This window comes from Lathyrus oleraceus, chromosome 1 (assembly GCF_024323335.1).
Source record: "Lathyrus oleraceus cultivar Zhongwan6 chromosome 1, CAAS_Psat_ZW6_1.0, whole genome shotgun sequence".
NCBI lineage: Eukaryota > Viridiplantae > Streptophyta > Magnoliopsida > Fabales > Fabaceae > Lathyrus > Lathyrus oleraceus.
This window is the reverse complement of record NC_066579.1, coordinates 421,203,239-421,225,446: the sequence shown is the minus strand read 5'-3', so window position 1 is coordinate 421,225,446 and position 22,208 is coordinate 421,203,239. Positions and strand designations below refer to the sequence as shown.

At 35.5% G+C, this 22,208-nt stretch overlaps 2 protein-coding genes across 6 annotated transcripts; one reads left to right on the top strand and one right to left on the bottom strand.

The window, feature by feature from the left end:
- Positions 1-15,622: 15,622 nt before the first annotated feature.
- Positions 15,623-19,440, bottom strand: LOC127078455 (ATP-dependent (S)-NAD(P)H-hydrate dehydratase). 5 transcript variants are annotated; one of them, XM_051018929.1, is made up of 12 exons: positions 19,281-19,440; positions 18,655-18,803; positions 17,826-17,902; positions 17,623-17,732; positions 17,419-17,533; positions 17,184-17,246; positions 16,956-17,116; positions 16,749-16,810; positions 16,279-16,345; positions 16,070-16,135; positions 15,858-15,986; positions 15,623-15,765 (listed from the first exon to the last, which is right to left on the bottom strand). In XM_051018929.1, the coding sequence occupies exons 2-12, from the start codon at positions 18,731-18,733 to the stop codon at positions 15,726-15,728; spliced, it is 969 nt and encodes a 322-aa protein (XP_050874886.1). In that variant the 5' UTR covers positions 18,734-18,803; positions 19,281-19,440; the 3' UTR covers positions 15,623-15,725. The 5 variants fall into 5 exon arrangements, with proteins under 5 accessions (XP_050874886.1, XP_050874881.1, XP_050874883.1 ...); XM_051018924.1 differs by having other exon boundaries at positions 18,655-18,862; positions 19,281-19,428; XM_051018926.1 differs by lacking the exon at positions 19,281-19,440 and adding an exon at positions 19,053-19,202.
- LOC127078478 (uncharacterized) lies at positions 19,340-19,797 on the top strand. The gene has a single exon (XM_051018937.1). It carries the CDS (start codon positions 19,340-19,342, stop codon positions 19,583-19,585), a length of 246 nt encoding a protein of 81 aa, XP_050874894.1. The 3' UTR covers positions 19,586-19,797.
- Positions 19,798-22,208: the final 2,411 nt, after the last annotated feature.

Genomic DNA, 22,208 nt, shown 5'->3' with positions numbered 1-22,208 from the left:
TACTTGCACATCATCTAATTGGACAACATGCGATGGATCCGCAATGTACTTCCTCAATTGAGACACATGGAATACATCATGAAGATTAGAAAGTGATGGTGGTAATGCAATTCGATATGCCACTTCACCTATCCTCTCGGAAATCTGATAAGGACCAATGAAACGCGGCGTCAACTTACGCGACTTCAAAGCTCTACCAACACCCGTTATTGGCGTAACTCGGAGAAACACATGCTCGTCTTTCTCAAACTCAAGAGCTTTCCTCCTCTTATCATGATAACTCTTTTGACGACTCTGAGAAGCCTTCATCTTCCCTTGAATCATCTTAATCTTATCTGTAGTCTCTTGAATCAACTCGGGTCCAACCACAACACTTTCTCCCGATTCATACCAACATAAAGGAGTTCTACACCTTCTGCCATAAAGAGCCTCAAACGGTGCCATTCCAATACTTGAATGGAAACTGTTATTATATGTAAACTCGATTAAAGGCAAGAAACTATCCCAATTTCCTCCTTGTTCCAAAACACAAGACCTCAAAAGATCTTCAAGTGACTGAATAGTCCTCTCCGTTTGACCATCAGTTTGCGGATGATATGCTAAACTCAAACGCAACTTCGTACCCAAAGCACTTTGCAACCCTTCCCAAAATCTCGAAGTGAACCTCGGATCTCTATCCGAAACAATACTCGACGGTATCCCATGCAAACACACAATCCTCTCGATGTACAACTTAGCAAGTCTCTCCATCGAATAATCCATTCTCATTGGAATAAAGTGAGCACACTTCGTCAGTCTGTCCACCACGACCCAAATCACCTCACAATTACTCGATGTTCTTGGTAAGCCCGAAACAAAATCCATAGAGATACTATCCCACTTCCACTCGGGAATAGATAACGATTGCATCAAACCAGACGGCTTTTGATGTTCAATCTTTGACTTTTGACAAGTCAAACATGAATACACAAATTTCGCTACATCCTTCCTCATACCTTGCCATCAAAACATCTTCCTCAAGTCTTGATACATCTTAGTAGCACCAGGATGAATACTCAGACCACTTCTATGCCCTTCCTCCAGAATCCTCTTTCTCAAATCCATAACATCCGGAACACAAACTCGATCACGACACCTCATGATACCATTCTCATCAATCCGAAAGTCACCACCCTTACCTTGGTTAATCAATGTCATGACATCGACTAACTTCAAATCTGACTTCTGACCTTCTCTAATCTCGTCAAGAATGCCACACGTAAGCTTCAACATCCCAAGCTTAACACACGAAGATGTCGCTTCACAAACCAAACTCAAATCTCTAAATTGCTCCAACAATTCAAACTCTCGCATCATCAACATAGACATATGCAATGACTTCCTACTCAACGCATCGGCTACAACATTCGCCTTCCCAGGATGATAATTCAAACCAAAGTCATAATCCTTCAAGAATTCCAACCATCTCCTTTGCCTCATATTCAATTCTTTCTGATCGAACAAGTACTTCAAACTCTTGTGATCACTAAACACATCAAACCTCGATCCAAACAAGTAATGTCTCCAAAGCTTCAACACAAACACAACGGCAGCCAACTCTAAATCATGCGTCGGATAATTCTTCTCATGAACTTTGAGTTGCCTTGAAGCATGAGCTACCACTTGCCCTTTTTGCATCAGAACACCTCTCAAACCTAACAAAGAAGCATCGCAATACACAACGAAGGTTTCTAACGGATCCGGTAAAATCAGAATAGGAGCCGTAGTCAATCTTCTCTTAAGCTCTTGAAAATTCGCTTCACACTGCGAAGTCCAAATGAAAGCTTGACCCTTCCTAGTCAACTGCGTCAACGGTAACGACAACTTAGAAAATCTCTCAATGAACTTCCTATAATAACCAGCCAAACCAAGGAAACTTCGAATCTCAGCAACAGACTTAGGAGCTTCCCACTGAGATACAGCTTCGATCTTCGTAGGATCCACCGAAATCCCACCGCTCGAAATCACATGTCCAAGAAAACTTACTTCACTCAACCAAAATTCACATTTAGAGAGTTTAGCAAATAACTTCCTCTCTTTCAACACCGATAACACAACCTTCAAATGCTCTGCATGCTCCTCTTCGCCCTTGGAATAAATCAATATATCATCGATGAACACAACTACAAACTTATCCAGATAATCATGAAAGATTCTATTCATATACTCCATAAATACACCAGGTGCATTCGTCACCCCAAAAGGCATCACGGAGTACTCGTAGTGACCGTACCTTGTCCTAAAAGCAGTCTTCTGAATATCCTCAGCCTTTACACGAATCTGATGATACCCAGACCTCAAGTCAATTTTGCTAAACACACAAACTCCAATCAGCTGATCCATCAGATCGTCAATCCTCGGAAGTGGATACTTGTTCTTAATCGTCACTTTATTCAGTTGTCTATAATCAACACATAATCTCATAGAGTCTTCTTTCTTCTTGACCAATAGCATAGGTGCACCCCACGGCGACACACTAGGATGAATAAACTTCTTCTCAAGCAAGTCTTCAAGTTGACTCTTCAACTCTTTCAACTCAGAATCGGACATTCGATAGGGAGCCATCGATACAGGACTAGTTCCAGGAACTAAATCAATCGAAAACTCGACCTCTCGTTCCGGCGGTAAATCACTTATATCTTCCGGAAATACCTCCACAAATTCACAAACTATTGGCAGTTCTTCGATCGTCCTCTTCTCCTGAACATCCAAAGTTGCCAACAACATAAACAACTCGGCACCATCTTGCACCGATTCATCAACTTGCTTAGCAGACACACACCAATCTTCCTTAGCATCAACCTCAGGAAAAATAACCGTCTTCTCGAAACAGTTGATATACACCCGATTAATTTTTAACCAATTCATACCCAAAATCACGTCTAGTGGCTCTAACGGAAGACAAACTAAATCAATTCCAAAATCCCTACCAAATATACTCAACGGACAATTCAAACACACAAAGGAAGTAGAAACAGAACCCATAGCCGGTGTATCAATAATCATACTTCTACGCATATCAGGTAATATGAGACTCAGCCTCTTAGCACAATCCAAAGAAATGAAAGAATGTGTTGCACCGGTATCAATAATGGCAATCCAAGGTGTACCATTAATAAAGCATGTACCTTGGATTAGTCTATCATCGGTAGTGGTCTCCGCACCAGACAATGCAAACACCTTTCCCTTCACTTGCTTCTTCTTCGGCTTATCACATTGCGAACTAATGTGACCTTTTTCACCACAGCTGAAACAAGTCACGTTCGAACCAACTCTAGACTGGCTTGCTCTGTGACCAATCCTGCCACAATTGAAACACTTCCCAGAATCTCTACTACACTCCGTAGCACGATGGCCTTCCACACCACATTTGAAGCACTTAAGTGGAATAGAAGATACTCCCCCACTTGGCTTCTTGCCAACACTAGAGTGTCTCCTCTTGTCATCATACGGCTTCCCCCGATCTTGGTTTTTCCCCTTCAGACTCTTGTAGACAGAAGCACTCTCCCTACTATCCTCATCATAAATCCGGCTCTTGTTAACCAACTCTGTAAAACGAGTAATCTGTTGGTAACCAATGGCCTTCTTGATATCATGTCTCAAGCCATTCACAAACTTCAAACATTTAGATCTCTCAGCATTAGCAGTATTGTAATGAGGACAATATTTGATAAGCTCCTGAAATCTAGCAGCATAATCAACAACGGTACCATTTCCTTGCTTCAATTCAAGGAACTCCACCTCTTTCTTCCCACGACAATCTTCTGGGAAATAGTTCTCCAAGAAGGTATCACGGAAAAGAGTCCAAGTAACTTCCATGTTGTCTTCTTCGAACCTCTGAAGAGTGTTATTCCACCAATCTTCAGCTTCCTTCTCAAGCATATGGGTACCAAACTGCACTTTCTGAGCATCCGTACAGTTCATGACTCTGAAGATCTTCTCAATTGCTTTCAACCAAGCTTGAGCTTTCTCAGGTGCATGCTCGCCCTCAAAGACAGGAGGATTGTTCCGTTGGAATCTCCCCAAAGCACGGAACTCATCATCGTCTCCCTTATGGTTACCGGCATTCGCATTCGCTTGATGGGCATTTGCTTGATGGATCTGACCCATGGATTCCGCCAGCATCCTCAGCGCCTCAGCAATGGCATCGTCATTCCTTCCTGCAACCATTGTCCTGAACAACCCGGAACATCAAAGAAACAGTATTGATCGTGTCAGATACACAGATCAACTACCACGGAAACCTACTACTATTTACCAACTGGTCGACCATGCTCTGATACCACTAATGTAACACCCCTTTTTCTACCCCAAATTATTTAGCATATAATCAGAGTAATTAAGCACGCATATAAAGAAAAGGGCATCACATCGACGTTTTCGAAACTTAAAACTTTCAAAAACCAACAATACACCTGGTAATTCAAAATAACACATTTCACTCATCATGAATATTCAAGCAATATGCGTTCGCAGCGGAAAATAAAGAATACTCATGTATTTCATAAGATGATCCATGTCCCATACCATGATCAAATAAAATAAAACAATTAATGACATAAAGCATATCCAAATAAGATACGAGTTCAATACCACTAATCTACCCAGTGTTACATGACCAGAGCATTGACTCATTACCTAATTTCAAACTAAATACGGAAACTCTCCAGCTATTCTTGAGCGAGCTACCGTCCACCTACTCCAGCAATACTACTCGGTAGTATCTGCACGATACCCATGTAAAGGTAACATTCAAACAGAAAGGGTGAGAATTCAAATCATTATGAATATAGCATAATAAGGCATAATGAATTAAAACACAATTTAAGAATTCACCACACTTGGTATAATCACGTCAATAATATTAATCAACAATCGTCTCACATATTTCAAACGTACATCACCCTCACATCAATACATGCATTCAATGATCACATAACTATAGACGACTCAATGCAAGACAATGTGACTCTATGCATGTGGTACCGCAATGTGAACTCAAAGTTTCACCGCTTTCCGATTCAATATCTAGAATCCAAGCCACGCTTCCGATCCGGACAAGACCAAAGCCCTACGTCTGTTTCCACTGAAGGATCACCGCTTAATACTACGCCTAATCCCAATTAAGGATTAACGTCTGCTACGTTTGTTTCCAATGAAGGATCACCGCTTAATACTACGCCTGATTCCAATTAAGAATCAACGTCTGCTCATGTGAACCCACAGTTTCACCACTTCCACAATGAAGTCAACCATGCTAGAATGAATGCACACATACCAACACATATGCAATTAAGACCTTTTATACCGTCTTAACATCCCACATATCACCATGACTCACAATTGGTACATATACACATTCATCACAACTCATCAATTACGATTACATATACACATCCATAACCAGAAATCATTCACAAATCCAATAATGGTCTACATACACATTCATACAATATTTTATTCACCAATATAGACCAATCATCAAATAGGTACACATAGATTTCATTCCAAAACGCACACAACATTTAAATATCAATTTTTCACTTTTTAACAGTGTTAACCGGTTAACGCCCTGGGTTAATCGGTTAACGCAAAACAGAATGCGCTTCTTGGCAATTTTTAACAGTGTTAACCGGTTAACGCCCTGGGTTAACCGGTTAACGCAAGACAGAATGCAATTTTTCAATATTATATCAGTGTTAACCGGTTAACGCCCTGGGTTAACCGGTTAACGCAAAACAGAAAGTTGTTCCTGCGCTAACAACGAAACAGAATGCAGATTTCTCCGCGTTTTTCATCGTTGGAGGACTTCCGGACCTCCGATTTCGATTCCGTAAAAAGCTACACGTTCAGAAAATTATGACTCATCCAAATATATATTCATTCATAGTTTTAGCATAATTTAATCATCACAATTCAAGAGTATTTATCAAACCTAATAATTCCAAACCATGCCAATTAATGATTTCAACCTAAAACATGTTCCTACCCATTGACCCAATCATACTAACCCATAATAATAAGAATTTCCCCCCTTACCTTGTAAATCTGATGAAAACCCTGACTCCTCTTTACGTTTCCTCTCCTCTTTCTCTATTGCCTTTAGTGCTCAAGTGAATTCTAATTCTCACTTCATTTACTCTTACTATTTATAATAGTATTCTAGTTGGGCTTAACTCATCTAATTTAATCACTAGGCCCAATACTACCTAATATTTAAATACCTCTATTTAAATTTAAATAATTACCACTCACTATGCAACCCAGCTAATTAATTAATTCAATTATGTAATTATTTCTCATATCCACTAGCTAATGAATTAATACACCAATTAATTAATTAACATTTCACATAATTAAATTAAAATTATAATAATAATAGTATAATAATTAACTACTAAAAAATGGGTTGTTACATGATGTGGATATGGTTTAAGTGGATAACTGGATGAATTGGAAAGGGCTTTGGTCTTGGTAAATGGATTGGATTCAAAAGTGGATATTGGATGTTGGCTAAGGGTAAATGGATATTGATTGTTACACGATTATTAAATGGGTTAATGGATACCTGGTTATATTAATGGTTATTAAATGGATATTGGTGATTAAATGGACATTGATTTGATATTTAAATGCAATTAAAATTTCTAAAATAAAAGGTAGTCTAAAATCAATTTGGAATTAACTTGAAATTTTCAAAATTCATTTGAAATCAAAATTAATTAATTTAAAATTAGAATCGATTTAAAATTAAAATTTATTTGAAATCAAAATCAATTAATTAGAATCAATTTGATATTAAAATAAATGTGAAATTAACATAACACCATGATGGATATAAAGCTAAAAACCAGAGATTTCTTGTGTAAAAATGGGCTAGTAATAAATGCACTAAGGACACGAATCAAAGACCAATGACTAATGATTTTAAAGGCACCATACGAATGGCCCAAGATTAAACCCTAAACCAAATGACAAATCAAGGACCCAAAAGACCAATGCACTAATGCGAACATGAATCTAAGATCTATGAGTCTTGAAATCACCATATGGATAGTTGTCTGGACCGACCTTGAACGAGATGACATCCCAAGCAAGAAGACCTGTAATCCAAGAGCCTCTTCCCCAATGAATTAGGGTTTCATACATACTCAAGGCAGAATGAATACTCAAAGCCAAGAACTAGGGTTTTGAATCCATAAATGAATGCCATGACATAAACTCCATGAATCGAGATCCAAGAGAGTAAGAAATTAGGGTTTCAATTCCATATAATGAGCAATCCTCCAATTCTTAAACAAAACCATAGTTTGAATCAATCATCAGCTTTGAACATATAGATTAACCAATATTAGCATGAAATGCATATGAATGAAGCATAGATATGTGCAGATGAATCTCAAGTTAAAGGTTGAATAGAAAGATTAAGAAGGTAGGGCAAATTTTGGGGTACGACAACTCTAATTCAGACTCTGAACTGAAGGTTCAGACTTTGATTAAGATCAATCAGAAATAGGAAGCTGAAAAAGTTAAAGAAAAGCCAACACAATTCAACCTTTTTCTTGTGTTTTTCTCACCTTCAGTTGGCATCAAAGCAAGGTCCATGTTTAACACTTAACATTGGTGCAGAAAAGATCCTGAGAAAAATACATATTCTTTCATGTCTGGTGAATCTGGATTTAGTGGGGGTACTCCTCGCGATGATAATAATCATGATCAAAGTACATCTGAAAATAATAATTATGTTGCTAGACCTCTAACATTCAGTTGAGGCTCTACTAAATTTGAATGGTGGAAGAGCAAGATGTACACTCATATCACAAGTCTTAATGATGAGCTGTGGGATATCTTAGAAGATAACATTGACATTCAAGTCAATAGTGTAAGTATGGTATCTGACAGAAAATCTATCACACCTGCTCAAAAAAAGATCTAAAGAAAACACCATAGAGTGAGAGGCATTCTTGTAGATGTTTGGCCTCATTTTGAGTACATAAAGATTATTGACAAATCCACTGCCAAAATTATTTTTAAATCTTTATGTGCTACCTATGAATGAAACCAACAAGTTCAAGAAGCCAAAGCAAATCTTTTGGTTCAACAATATGAGTTGTTTAGAATGAAAGAAAAGGAAAACGTTGAAACCATATTCTCAAGGTTTCATGTGCTTGTGTTTGGGCTTCAAGTTCTGAACAAAAGCTACCCCATATCTTATCATGTCAAGAAGATTCTTAGGAGTCTTCCTGTCAGATAGAGACCTAAGGTGACAACTATTCAGGAAGCTAAAAACCTGAACAATATCAGTCTTGAAAGTCTGATAAGTAATCTCCAAAGCCATGAGTTAGAACTCAATGAAGATGAAGAACTAATAAAGAAGTCAAAGTCTCGGGCTTTGAAATCAGTTGGGAGGTCTGAGAAATCTTCTCAGACTTGGGAGCATAAAGAAGCCACTCATGATGAAGCTTCTGATAATGATAAAATGGATTTCATCATAAAGAGATTTCAACATCTTACTGATAATAACATGAGGTTCTCTGGAAGAAGATCTAGTTTTAGAGGAACAAGCTCCAAGGATAATAAGGATGACCAGAAAGGCTGCTTAACTGTCAGAAGCCTAATCATTTCATAGTTGATTGTCCAAATCTTCATAAGGACAAAGCCAAAAAGGAAAGCGTCCAGAAGAACAACTTCAGAAGTAATTTCAAGAAAAGTTTCATGGAAACATGAGATGAACTTGATGATGAAGAAGAATCTTACAAGAGTAAAGAAGAAGTCAATCTAGCTTTGGTGGTTTCAGTATTCTCATACTCAGAATCATAAGCTGATTATAACTCGGATTTAGAGGATGAAGATGAGGTATTCTCTGAAATTTTTAGATCTGATTTAATTGCTTTTTGTCAAAATCTTAAGGATAGATGTCAGGAGAAAGCTAGACATATGAAAATCATTAAAAAAAATGGTCTTATAAAAGATGAGTTAAGTTTTTCTAAAGATACGATTGAAAAACTTGAAAGAGATCAAATTACTTTAGTGAAAAATATGCCTGACAAACCTCTTAATGACTATGAGTTGTCTCTTCAAGAGTTTGTCATAACTGGATTTAATAGAGCCAAACTTGCATTCATGATCTATGGTGTAAGTAGAAGCAAAGGAGAAGGTATGTGTTATCATAAAAAATCTTTCAATCTAAGGACTGAAACCTTGATTAAACCATCAGACTCTTCTTCTTCAAACTCTGCTAAAAAGGGTTATACTCTCATTCTGTGCTTGCTAGTAAAGCAAAAGGTTCAAACCAATCAAAATCTATAACTGCAGAGTCAGAGATTCTGAAGAAATCAGAACCAGAGATCCTAAGATCAAAGGTCTTGAAGAAATCAGAACCAATGATTCTTAAGTCAAAGGTTCTGAAGAAGCTAGAACCTAAGACATCAAGCTACAAGGTTCTGAAAGGTCCAAAGCCTAAGACTGTGAATCATTCAAGACAACATACTTTTAAATCCAAAGTCTTGAATGATACAAAGCCTTATTACAAAGCTAATGCCCAAAATAAGATAAGGCCTATTAGAAGTAACACTAAAGGACCCATAAAAATATGGGTACTAAAGAGTGAGATTATCTTTGTTGCAGATATGATGAAAGGGAAAAGTAAGGCAATAATATTTGTTCAAGCACAGTGGCTAGCTACAACATTCTATAAAAGAAAATCCTATGTTCCAAATCCTAACTAAGAACGAAGAAGAAAATGTGGAATCTGGAAGAAACCAGTAAGGCAACATTACTGGTACTGGGAAGACTAATGCTAATTTATCAAAAGTCGGTGCTTCAGATACTTAACCATCCTCTGAAGCTTATCCAGTTGATATGGTCACTGAATAGGCTCATGATGGTTATCAGAAGAGTATTGTTGGAACAAAATTGTTTCTCAAAGAACAATCTCATATGCATATCAGAATCTGCACAAAGGTGTATAACTATGAAACCTGAATGGTTGAAAAGTATATACATATCATATTTGATGACGACGAACCTAAATAGTAAAATGCCAGTGCTAGTTCTTATGTCAGAAGAAGCTTTAGAAGCTAGATGTTCATAAGCTAGTGATTTAGAACCAATCCCAACTTCTGAAACACATCCAGAAGCAATATATGAAGAAGCTCTTTGTGACTTTCCAGAAGCTGTACAATCCAAAAAGACCTTTAGCCTTATTAGATCATGGATGGATTATTACAATGAAAGAAGAGTTGAACCATTTTCAAAGGAATGATGTGTGTGGTATGGTTCCTAGACCTCATCAGAAGAACATCATTGGAAAAACTGGATGTTCATAAATAAGTTGAATGAGCAAGGAGAGGTGGTAAGAAATAAAGTTATACTGGTAGGTCAAGGCTACAGTCAACAAGAAGGTATAGATTTCTCTGAAACCTTTGTACCAATTGCAAGGTTGAGGAAATCAGACTTCTTCTATCTTATGTTATTAATCATGATATTGTTCTATATCAAATGGATGTCAATAGTGCTTTGTTAAATGGAGTCATTTCTAAAGAAGTGTATGTAAAACAACCTTTTGGATTTGAGGATTCAGTCCACCCTTATTTTGTTTTTAAAATCAAGAAATCATTTTATGGACTCAAACAAGCTCCAAGAGCTTGGTATGAGAGACTAAGTAATTTCATGTTAGATAATGGCTTCCAAAAGGGCCAAGTTGGCACCATACTATTAAAAAAGACTTTGAATAAGGAAATCTATATTGCCAAAGTTTATGTTGATGACATAATTTTTGGTTCTACTAATGCATCTCTTTGCAAAGAATTTTTTGAGGCTATGCAGGCTGAGTTTGAGATGAGCATGATGGGGGAATTGAAGTTCTTCCTTGGAATTAAAATAAACTAAAAAAAGATGGTGTCTATGTTCATCAATCAAAATATACTAAGGAACTTCTGAGAAAGTTCAAGCTTGAAGACTGCAAAGTTATGAGCACTCATATGCATCCAACGTGCAATCTGAACAAGGAAGAAGAAAGGTCCAAATTCAGTCAAAGCTGTATAGAGGTATGATTGCTTCCTTACTCTATTTAACATCTTATATACCAGATATTTTGTTCAATGTATGTATGTGTGCAAGATTCCAATCAGATCCTAGGGAGACTCACTTAAGTATTGTTAAGAGAATCTTTAGTTATCTGAAGGGAACAACTAATCTAGGACTTCTTTATAAAAATCCCTAGATTACAAGTTGGTTGGATTCTGTGATGTTGACTAAGCTAGGGATAAAATTGAAAGGAAATCCACTAGTGGAAACTGTCAATTCATAAGTGAAAACCTAATATCTTGGGCTAGTAAAAGACATACAACTATTACTTTGTCCGCAACAGAAGCAAAATACATCTCAACTACTAAATGTTGCACACAACTCCTCTGGATAAAATATCAATTGAAAGATGATCATATTTTTGAAAACAATATTCTCATCTTCCGTGATAATAGTGTTGTCATCTATTTAACTAAAAATCCAGTTCAACATTCTAGAACCAAGCACAAATAATCTGAACATACATTTTATAAAAGATTAGTGCTTGTGTCTGAGTGGAGGATTATAAGCCTATATGATCATAAGCCACTATGATCATAATCTCTGAACCAGCCTCTGATGTATAGAAGCCTCTGAAGCATCTCAACCTCTGATACCCAGAGCTTCATTGATTGGTTCTGATGGAATATGAGTGACTTTTTGTTGAAACTTTGTTTTGACCACTCATGTTTCACATTTCTGAAAAATACTCTGATTTTGTCTTTTATCTGTTAAGGTTTTTTGTTTGTTCTCTTTAGCTCTATCTTTGAGATATATAAAATTGGGATATTACGTCTGGTAAAATAAAATCATGTTTTGACTATCTCTATGAACATCAATTAGTACGAGTCTATGTAACCTTAAAATTCACTACACACACATTACTTTGGTGATTGAAAAGAGATTCAATCATAGCTGGATAAAAGATATGATTTTATTCATGGAAAAGCATTACATAATTCTGTAACTTAAAAGGGGAGAAATATAGCTAAATATTGCTACATTAAAAGTAACTACTCTAGTTGGTCATCAGTCCACCCTCCTGTCATGAGAAAGTTCTTCCAATCCTCATACCACTCATCATCAGACACCTCAATGATGTCCCTATTAGCGTTCTTCTTGGAAGTCCTCATCTTTGTTTTTGAGACTCTTCCAACCTTTGTGGCTCCAGCAGAAGTTCCTGCACCTTTCGAGGAATTAATTATATCATCCTTTTGGATCTTCAAAGCCTTCTTCACTTCCTCTGAAGAACCAACCTTGCTGATCTTAGTTGATTTGCTCATTCTACTCAAGGGAAAAGTCTAAAAAGGAGGAATGGATTCTTGGCTCGGTATAAGCTGGATCTTATAGGAAATATGAGATAAGGAGAAATTAGTATAGACTTATGAGCACCTATAGAATCAAGAGAGAGATACATGCTTAATCTTTAGATTTCTCTTTCCAAGGATTAACTGTTTTATCTCATTGGTCAAGAAGAAGATTGAAATATCTCGTGAATTGCAGAACCTCTTTCGACCACTCAAGTAATTTATTATCATCACTTTTCTAGTTGCATGTTTTCTTTACTGATGATAAAAAAGGAAAATCAATCATGCTTTATTAATTTTTATTCATAACTGATATAATCCTACATATTATTTGTCTTCAGTATCTTTTATTTTCCTTATTTTCTATCTTTTTGTTAATGATAAAATGGGGAGAGATAAAGGATATTTAAGCATCTGAATTTGATGATTATTCTATTGTGCTTAATTTCTGAAAATGAATGTTAGTGTGATGTCAAAGAGACTTAGTTAACATGAATAGGACATGGGGGAGCTTACAAACACCACTCTCTAGACTATCAGACTCAGGGGAGCTTACAAACCTTAGACTCTGAAGTCAACATGTTAATTAAAGGAATTCAATTATCTTGGATAAGACTTAGGGGAACTTACAAACCTCACCCTCTGAACTATCAGACTCAGGGGGAGCTTACAAACCTCTGATCTTGATGTCAATAAGTTAATTAAATAAACAATCATTGTTCTTAAATACTATTTTTTTTCATCATCAAAAGGGAGAGATTGTTGGTACAAAATTGGTTAATACCATATTCCTTGGGTTTTGATGATAGCAAAATATTTAAAGAACAATTGGATATTCTAACATTTGTTAAAGTATGCAGGATTATATCATTAAGAATATATGAAGAAATGCTTGAGGAATCTGAATGTAAAGATCAAACTCTGGTATGAAGATCACTTTTGAAGACTATGCCTCTGATGGAGATCCAGACTCTGAAAAAGTCAATTTCAAAGAAAGTATGCCTCTGATGATCTAGACTCTGAAGCTTTAGAATTCAAGAAGTGGACTTTGATGTGATCAGTCTCTAAAGTGTGAACTCTGAAGAAAGTCAGTCTCTGAAGCAGAAGCTCTTTTATCAAGGCAACTCTGACAGACTCAGAACCTTTTTGGTCACGTGAATACTTAAGGAAATATTCCTCTCTTTGTTGTCTGAGCTTCAACGGATCATTCCTCTTGCAGAAAGGTGTTTGCTTGATGTGTCTAATCAAGTACAAATGTTAACCAACCTTTTTGGTGAAAGTCTTCAACGTCTCTTTTCTCTCTTCTCTATATAAGAAGCTGCAGACCTGAAGAAGAGTACCACACAACAATACATCATACCACGAGACTCTAAAACTTGACAATTAAAGAGAAGCTACTTTGTCAATATTGTTAGACTTAGAACATCTTAATACTTGTATATTTTAGAAGTTCTTAAGTCTTAAAGTCTTTCTAAGTTATATTTTGTATACACCTTTGATTGTATATCAAGTGTAGTTGTTACCCAAATCTCTTAGCAGTTTGTTTTAGAGTCAGAAGTCTCTTGCTTTAGTGTTTGAGCATTTGAAGTATTGAGCTTGTGAGCTTGAGCAAAGGAAGTCTTTAGCTTGTGTGCTAAAGCAAAGAAGTCTTGAGCTTGTGTGCTTGAGCAAGGAAGTCTCAAACTTGTGTGTTTGGGAAAAGAAGTCTTATACTTATGTGTGTAAGCAAAAGAAGTTTGTTGTTTGTGTGCTTGAGCATTTGTAATTAGATTTGGTTATAGTAGAAATCCCTTGGAAGTGCAAGGGGACTTGACTACTCTCATATTGAGAAATGAACCAAGATAACTGTTTGTGTCTCTTGTGCTTTTACTTTACTTGCTTCTGAATTATTCCGCTGTTATCATTTGTTTTCATCTGAGTCAGATTCTCTTTTAGAATCTGATAAAAATATACAAGAGTTCAGACTCTGCGTGTCTCTGATTCAGACTCCGAACTTAAGGTTCAGACTCTGATTAAGATCAATCAGAAACAGAAGCTAAAAAAGTTAAAGAAAAACCAACACAATTCAACCCTCTTCTTGTGTCTTTCTCACCTTCAGACTTGATATGACTTCTTTGATAAACACCATCATAAGAGGTTACTTAATCAGGGATTCTCAAGGACTCCACTGAACACCTCTTAACATTAGATGTGATTAGCATCAAAACCACAAAGATCATCTGCCATTAAAATTATTTGGAGATAACTGTACATGAAAGCACATAGATTCACATTCTCCTCCTTTTTGATGATGATAACTTATCTCTCAAGAGGTGGACAAACAAAGAAACAAAGATAAAGGATTGCAATGGTTAAACTCCCATTGACAAATAGTATACCTTATACCCACCTAATAGAATACATCTCCACCATTTGACATAATCAAAAAGACGAAAAACAACACAAAACAAACATATAAATCATGTATACCACATAAAGAAAAGGAAGAAAAAGAAGAAGAAAGAAAAGAGGCATTTAACATATACTAATTCATGCATGATTGATTTAACATTTCTAATTCCACTTTTACGAAGAAAAAAAATCTTTAGGAGAAAATTTAATAAAAATATTCGCAGGTTGATCAATTACGCAATCCCCTTTTTCAACATGATCTCTTGTGAAATAATGTCTAACCTCAATGTATTTAGTCGGAGAATGAAATACCAGATTTTCCGTGAAGCTTATGCCACTAGTGTTGTCGCATTTTATTGAAACAACACCGAGATTAACTTCATAATCACTTAATTGATGTTTCATCTAGATAATTTACGCACAGCAGCTACTCGCATGAACATATTATATTTCAATTGGGGTTGTCACATAACAAGGCCGCCTCAGATCCTTTTCCATCTTCAACAAACGTCAATACCTCACTATATATCATTGTTGAGAGGTCTCAATGCATTACAAAGAACTAGTTAGTTTTGGGTGCTTGTACCATACACACTTGTAGTCTATGTGCCCTAACATGGTGCAAGAACATTTGACAAGTTGAAATAACTTAAACATTTTAAGGTGAATCAAACGTGATTCCTGTTAAAAAAAAGTCTTATGAGAGCACCTGCCACAGTTTTTATTGTCTTCCTAAATTGGCCATCATTCAAAAATTCAAGGCATTCACATGTAATGACCAAACAAACATCAACATTGTACAAACAAACTTCAGTGAATGAATGTCACAAACAGCAAGACTGCCTTTATTAAATAGAACAAATTCTTAAGGTAAATAAATCATACTGGTAACTCGACACGTTTTATACAAGTATTTGGAGGTCACAAACAGCTTGAACCGGCTGGACAAATATCTTCCAAACTGAAAGAAACAAAATACAAACTTATTTGTAACTCAACTTGGTCATAAGTCATAATCATACAAATGTTTTTAAATTTTCAATAACAAATTACCTTTTCCCCAAGCTTTCAATGATGTCACCGGTGACAGTTGATCTTTTCTTATTTGAGAAAGCAATGGAAGCTGCTTTTCTCATTATAGCAGAGCCAGCAATAGATCCTAACACAGCTGGATTTTTAAGACTAGCACAAAATATAATTATTAAGGATATAATTAATATCAAAGATGATACAACAAAACTAAGCAAAATATAAAACATTATAACCTGAGATTCGAATCTTGACCGGAAGCTTTAATATATTGGCGTGCCCATGATAAAAAGACAGCAACACTGTATCAAAAATGTATAACTGACATTTAATCCAGAGATCGGCCGGAAGGTAAATAAAGTTCGGTAAACAATTGTTTCATCTAAGGATCAAACTCACATAATCCGTGTTTAAAAACAAATATCATCTAAGAAAAATTACTTGCCTTCCAGAAAGAATATCACCTTGGCCACCACAGCGCCTAGGAGAACCGTAGACGCTTACAGATTTGACTGCACAATTTAGAGCCACTATTAAATGGTTTTCAAACATCTATGAATCACTTTGATGTATATACCCCATAAGCCTCGTGCATGTGCATTGTTGTCATGCTTCATTGATAGTTTTCCTTAAAACAGTCGATACCATAATATATTTTCCATTACTAGTTTTATGTCATGCTTCATCGAGCATTTTTGTGTCTTCCATAGACTAAGATTTTATGTAAAAGAAGAAACAATTGTTCTTTTCTTTTTTCTTGACATAATTGCTCATATGGTTATAAATATAAAAAACTCTCCCGTTAACATTCTCTCTCATCTATTGTAACTGTTTTTCATCTAAAGCTATTCAAAGTAGATTCTCAACAAGACAGGAAGGAAAACTAAGATCTATATTTGTTGAAGATCTATCTACCTGTGTCGCCATCGCTTATTAGATCGGATTTTCCTTTTTTTAGGATAGTAACACCACCAATTCTGCAAAAGGCAATCCACAACAGTAAGAAACCGGCAATCCTAAACAGAAACATATCTCAGAAATAGCAAACAAGAAATAGAAAAGGATCAGTTGACTGTAAAACATTCTAACATAAGAACCAGTGGCCTAAAATGGGGAACTTACTGTTTGGCAAGAGACAGCACTTGCTGAGTAGCATCGTCGTTTACTTCAGAATTCAGTACTTTCTGTACAAGCCGCTTATATTCATTGACATTTGGGGTTAGAACAGCTAAGGCATAGCCACTAACAAGTTCAAGATGATTTGTTACAAGAAAAAGTCCATCCTGAAATATGCTGAAACAGTAAGCAACAGGCACATGTTAAGGTTGTGTCAAACCTAAACATACATACCCCATCTATCACAATTGGGATGTTTGACTGTCTTGCATGTCGTATGATTTCACTCACACAGTCCTGATAACATTGTACACACGTTAGGAGTAATGATGAAGGACACTCGCAACAGGTAAATGGAAAAATGAACTCTTGTAACGTAACATAAGAAGCTAAAGATAAGTAAGCTATTTCCAAGTGTATAATGAAACTGGAATCGAGTGATTCAAGCAAAGCTTATGAGAGAACATACAAGAAGAAACGGGTCTCTTCCTAGGCCTGGACCAATGACTAGACAGTCAAATCTTTCTAACCATTTGTCAACTTCAGCAAGAACCTTGTTTGATATGATTTTCTTGTCCTCGTCCCTGAAATTAGTCTCTCGGTAAAAACAACATTCACCAGGTATTTTTTGAAATATGCAGTTAGAAAGATGTAGATTGCATCGAAGTCGTACCTGACATTATACGATTCTTCCAAAACAGGGTGAACAATCAACTCAGGACTGTAGCTTTTAATGACAGGAGAAGCATCTTTTGTACAGAAAACATGGGACAAATCTGCACCCTGCATGAACAGAAAAATTAATAGTATGACAGATTAGAAGAATAGATACAGAAACTATGAAAATGAGTAAAAAGATAAAGTACAGATACTAACAATTTTTAAGGCTGAAATAGCAGCAAAGTAAGGGGCGCCTGTATATTCGCGGCACCCTCCAATAACAGCTATGTTCCCTGATTTGATACAGAATTCAAAAAATAAATAAGATACTTCTTATTCTCTATCCAGACAGACACAAACATACATATAAGTAATACTACAAAGTTAGCCCTTGAGACATGATTGACAATATACTACTTTCTTAATTTTCTCCAAAAACACAACTCACCGCAGCCTTGGAAGGGCTCCAATTGCCCAATCAAATGAATTAGGAAAAAAATCCAATACAAAAACATGATATGCTAGGCATATTTGCAATAATAAAAAAACTTTTTCTCACAACAAAATGTTTAGAAAACAAAAAGGCAAGGGATGAAAAAACCTAACTAAACCTAGACGTAAAAGTAAATATGTTAACACATGTCCCAAGGCGTAGTTCAAGTGGTTGAGCTGTGACAGTAGGAGGTTCGGGGTTCAAACATAGACTACTAACAGGGTTTTAAATAGCTGTTGTAGTAACGGTTGCAGTACAATCCTTGATATTGCAGGAAATCACGGTCAAATGCAGCCTTAACCATGGCTGCATTGCAGTTTCAGCAAACCCAAAAACCATTTTTCGCTGCCCAAATTGCGGTTGCAGAAACTTATTTAAAACCCTAGCTACTAACATAATACAGTTACAACTAACATTTGCCTATTGAAAAAGACTAGCACACATGGAATGTAAGAAAGAAACATACGCTGAATTTTTCCTTTGGTATCATTTCATCAACATCGTCACCACTTATAAAAAAAATGATGACATGAATTTGCAAGATTTATATACCTGCCTGGCCTTTATGTCTACTTTGATCTAGGTCAGGAGTAATTGCTCTAATAATGTCATCCACATCAACAGACTGCATTTTTCCAGAACCAGAATTCCTGCAATGATCAATGCTACCTCCAAAAGATCTTATCAAGAACCGCTGTCTTCTGAAAACACGTGAAGAAGCCAGTAGCATACAATTGTTTGCACAACACAACAAGGGTAACTGAGAATTCATGATCACATGTTTCATTAACATGACCAAACCCTATTCATAACCCAAACATGAATTCAATATCTTAGAAACACAAAACCCCCCATCTCTTATACCAATTTTCATAACAAATTCATATAAAGACTCAAACTTTTCAGTGAATTGAAGTGGATAAAATGAACAAACAAAGTAAAAGTCTTACCAGACAGAAGCCCAGAAAGGTACTAAGCTCAGAAACTCAGCAACAGTGAGAAAGTTTCTCTCTTTTCCAATTTTATTTTAGTTTCGCTATTTGTATGAGTCATGTCCACGTGTTTCAATTTCGAAAATGCTCAAAACGATGTCGTTCGGTTATTTTATTTTTTTGCCGTTCCTAGCACTATACTAGTACAAAATTGCAATAATAATCCATTTACATACACGCACATACCGTTTAATTTGAGTCTGAGAGAGAAAAGTTTGAGTTTTTGTTGTTGAATTGAAGAGGGTATGGCTCGAATTCCGAGATCGGATATGAAGATGAACGCGATTAGGTCAGGGATAGTTGTGTTAGGAGCAGTAGCGTTTGGTTACTTGAGTCTTCGAATTGGTTTCAAGCCTTATCTGGAAAAAGCTAAAGCTGATCAGTATAATCAGCAGCAGCAGCATCAAAATGAGGTTCAACAATCTGAATCTGATTCTGACCCATCCTCATCTTTCAAGGAACCCATTTCTTTCCCTGAACGTAGTTCATAAAAATCATTGCTTTGTTTTGATTGTGTTTTGTGAATTAACTAGTTTCACTCTTTTGATTTAACTGTTTTATTTCATTTCATATACATACATTGGATTGTTCTCTTGCTTTGTATGTTTGGAATTGGTAATAGTATTTTTACATCATGTATTTTCAATCATGTTAAGTACTATGCACACCAACTATTTGTTTATATGCATCTTTGTTGATATTAGTTTCATGACTTTGATATGCTTGCTTATGCTGTGTATGGTGGATAAGTTTTTATATGTCTTTGTAGTGTTCATCCAAGCTAACTTTCTAGGTTATGGGAGTTATTAGAGATATAGATAGTTGGTTAGTTACTAGAAGTAGTTACCTTGTATAAAGGCATGATGGAACCACTTTGTAATGACTTTACTCATTTCAATATGATTTCTTAATTTAGTTCTATTCATTTCTCACTACCATGAGCTCTCTATCAAGATTCCTAACATGAGATTCTAGATAATCTTTGTTTATTGTCAACATGAAAAAACAATATATGAATATTATTGAATTGTGTTTAGTTTTATGGTGACTAAAATTGAATTTTATCACTATAATTGATATTTTAAAACAAGTGAATTGAATATAGAGTGGTATATGTTTAGGGTAGTGTTCACCTTGATATAGTGATGACTAATATTATTGAAATTGAAATTCAAATACGCCTTTTACACCGTCTGAATTTTTAAAATCCGAACGCTCTAAATATATAAAAATTCTCTTTAATGAAAAGGTATTTCATCCATATTAAAATCGAGTCTGAATTTCGGAATCCAGATAGACCTTTCAAATTTTGAAATCGGGAAACATCAAGCGAAAAAACAAATATTGCATTTCGTTTCATGGATATTATACTCTATGTTCATAACACAAAAAAAAAGAAGCTCATGCCCTTAATTAAGATTTTCACTTGCAAAGAACATTCAATTGTATTTATACACCAAAAGGGACAATATCAGCTTGAATTACAGGTAATGTACATTTATATCAATGATCATCATATAGATAATATGTCTTTTCTGGTTGTACCATGAACGTATAATCTGAAAATTAAAATTCAGATTATATAAGGGTTAGTTAAGAAATTGGAATTCATAGTCGCTCAATGTTGCTTTCAATTGTCTAATTTTTTTCATTGGCTGAAGTTATGGTGCACCCTGAGAATGTGATCAAAACCTTGATGTTGTGTTTAAAGGTAATGCATCTAAGGAAGGTGGTCCATAATTATCCTAACAACTTGTTGTCCATGCTGGTATTAGAATTGAACTTGCCAATAAACATGCGTTTTTACTTTACGTGAACATATGCTTGAGTGAGTTTGCACGAAGGTTGTTAAATTAAGATTCAACATTTTTATCGGGAGGCCGGATTCTGGTTCTGATAGAAGATATGTATATGTTACAATGAGATGTGAAAGAAGTTATGAGTATACAAAATATATCCGAAAGTTGAAACACGGTGATACCGAAACAATGAAATATGGATGTACTTTTAAATTGTATGGGTACTTAAAGGCGTATAATACATGGACATTTAATGTGATTTTTGGTGTACATAATCATGGTTTGGATCATAAGTTAGTTGGTCATCCGATTGTATGTCGTATGAATGCTGAAGAAAAGATATTTGTTTTTGACATGACAGTGAACATGATTCAGCCCAAAAACATACTATCCACTTTGAAAAGGAAAAGACCTGAAAGTGTCTCAAATATTAGACAAGTATACAATGTTTGCACCAGAAACAACAAGGTGATAAGAGATCCAAGATCTGAAATGTAACAATTGTTGAAATTGTTGTATGATGATCATTATGTATCTATGTACATAGTGTGTGAAGATGGAAAAGTTATTCGAGATATATTTTAGGGGTGAATTCAGGTTTTAATATCCGTACCAACACCTGAGGCATGATTACATTTGTATGGTCCATAATGATCTACAACTTATATAAATATGACTTATATGTTATTATCACAAACACCCCAAAATGAATATTGTATATTTCATTTGTTTATTTCAACAACATGAGGTCTCTATTTGAATTTAGGGTCACATAGAACATCTCTCTTATAGATCTCAAATCCAAACTGAAGAATCTATTGCACTACACTAACAACCGTAGATTAGTTAAGTTCGAATATCGTTCACAAGCGGTTGATAATGAAGGAAATATTAACTTCAGTATGTTTGAGCTGAAGACGAATCCATATATAAGTGTTATGTGCAATACATTTCATTGTTACACAATTAAGTTGAGGTGGACGTGACACTTGCAATATCAAATGCGGATATTTCAAAGTGGATGAAACGTCATGAACCCATGTGATGGTAATGAAATGTCATGTTAGATTTAAGTTAACAAATATTTATGTTGTATGTGTGATAACAAAGATCTATGTTAAGTTATTATATTTTATATTATTTGTCTGACATTGTTGGTGTGTTATTTGTTTGTGATAACATGAGAGAATTTGGATTTCAATATTCTGACAAATCGATGAATCATATTGTTAAATTGTTGTTTATGTAATGTTTGTGATAACATAAGTAAATTTCGATTTCAATATTCGGGCACACCTCTTGACCAAATTGTTTT

Excerpts from the sequence above, each read along its gene's own strand:
- LOC127078455 (XM_051018913.1), bottom strand. The coding sequence starts at position 18,895 with ATGTTAATGAAACATGTGATCATGAATTCTCAGTTACCCTTGTTGTGT. Across the intron at positions 17,534-17,622 it reads GAAGAATCGTATAATGTCAG|GGACGAGGACAAGAAAATCA; the intron begins GTACGACTTCGA and ends GACTAATTTCAG. Across the intron at positions 16,136-16,278 it reads GGTGATATTCTTTCTGGAAG|TGTTGCTGTCTTTTTATCAT; the intron begins GCAAGTAATTTT and ends TTTTTGATACAG.
- LOC127078478 (XM_051018937.1), top strand. The coding sequence starts at position 19,340 with ATGGCTCGAATTCCGAGATCGGATATGAAGATGAACGCGATTAGGTCA.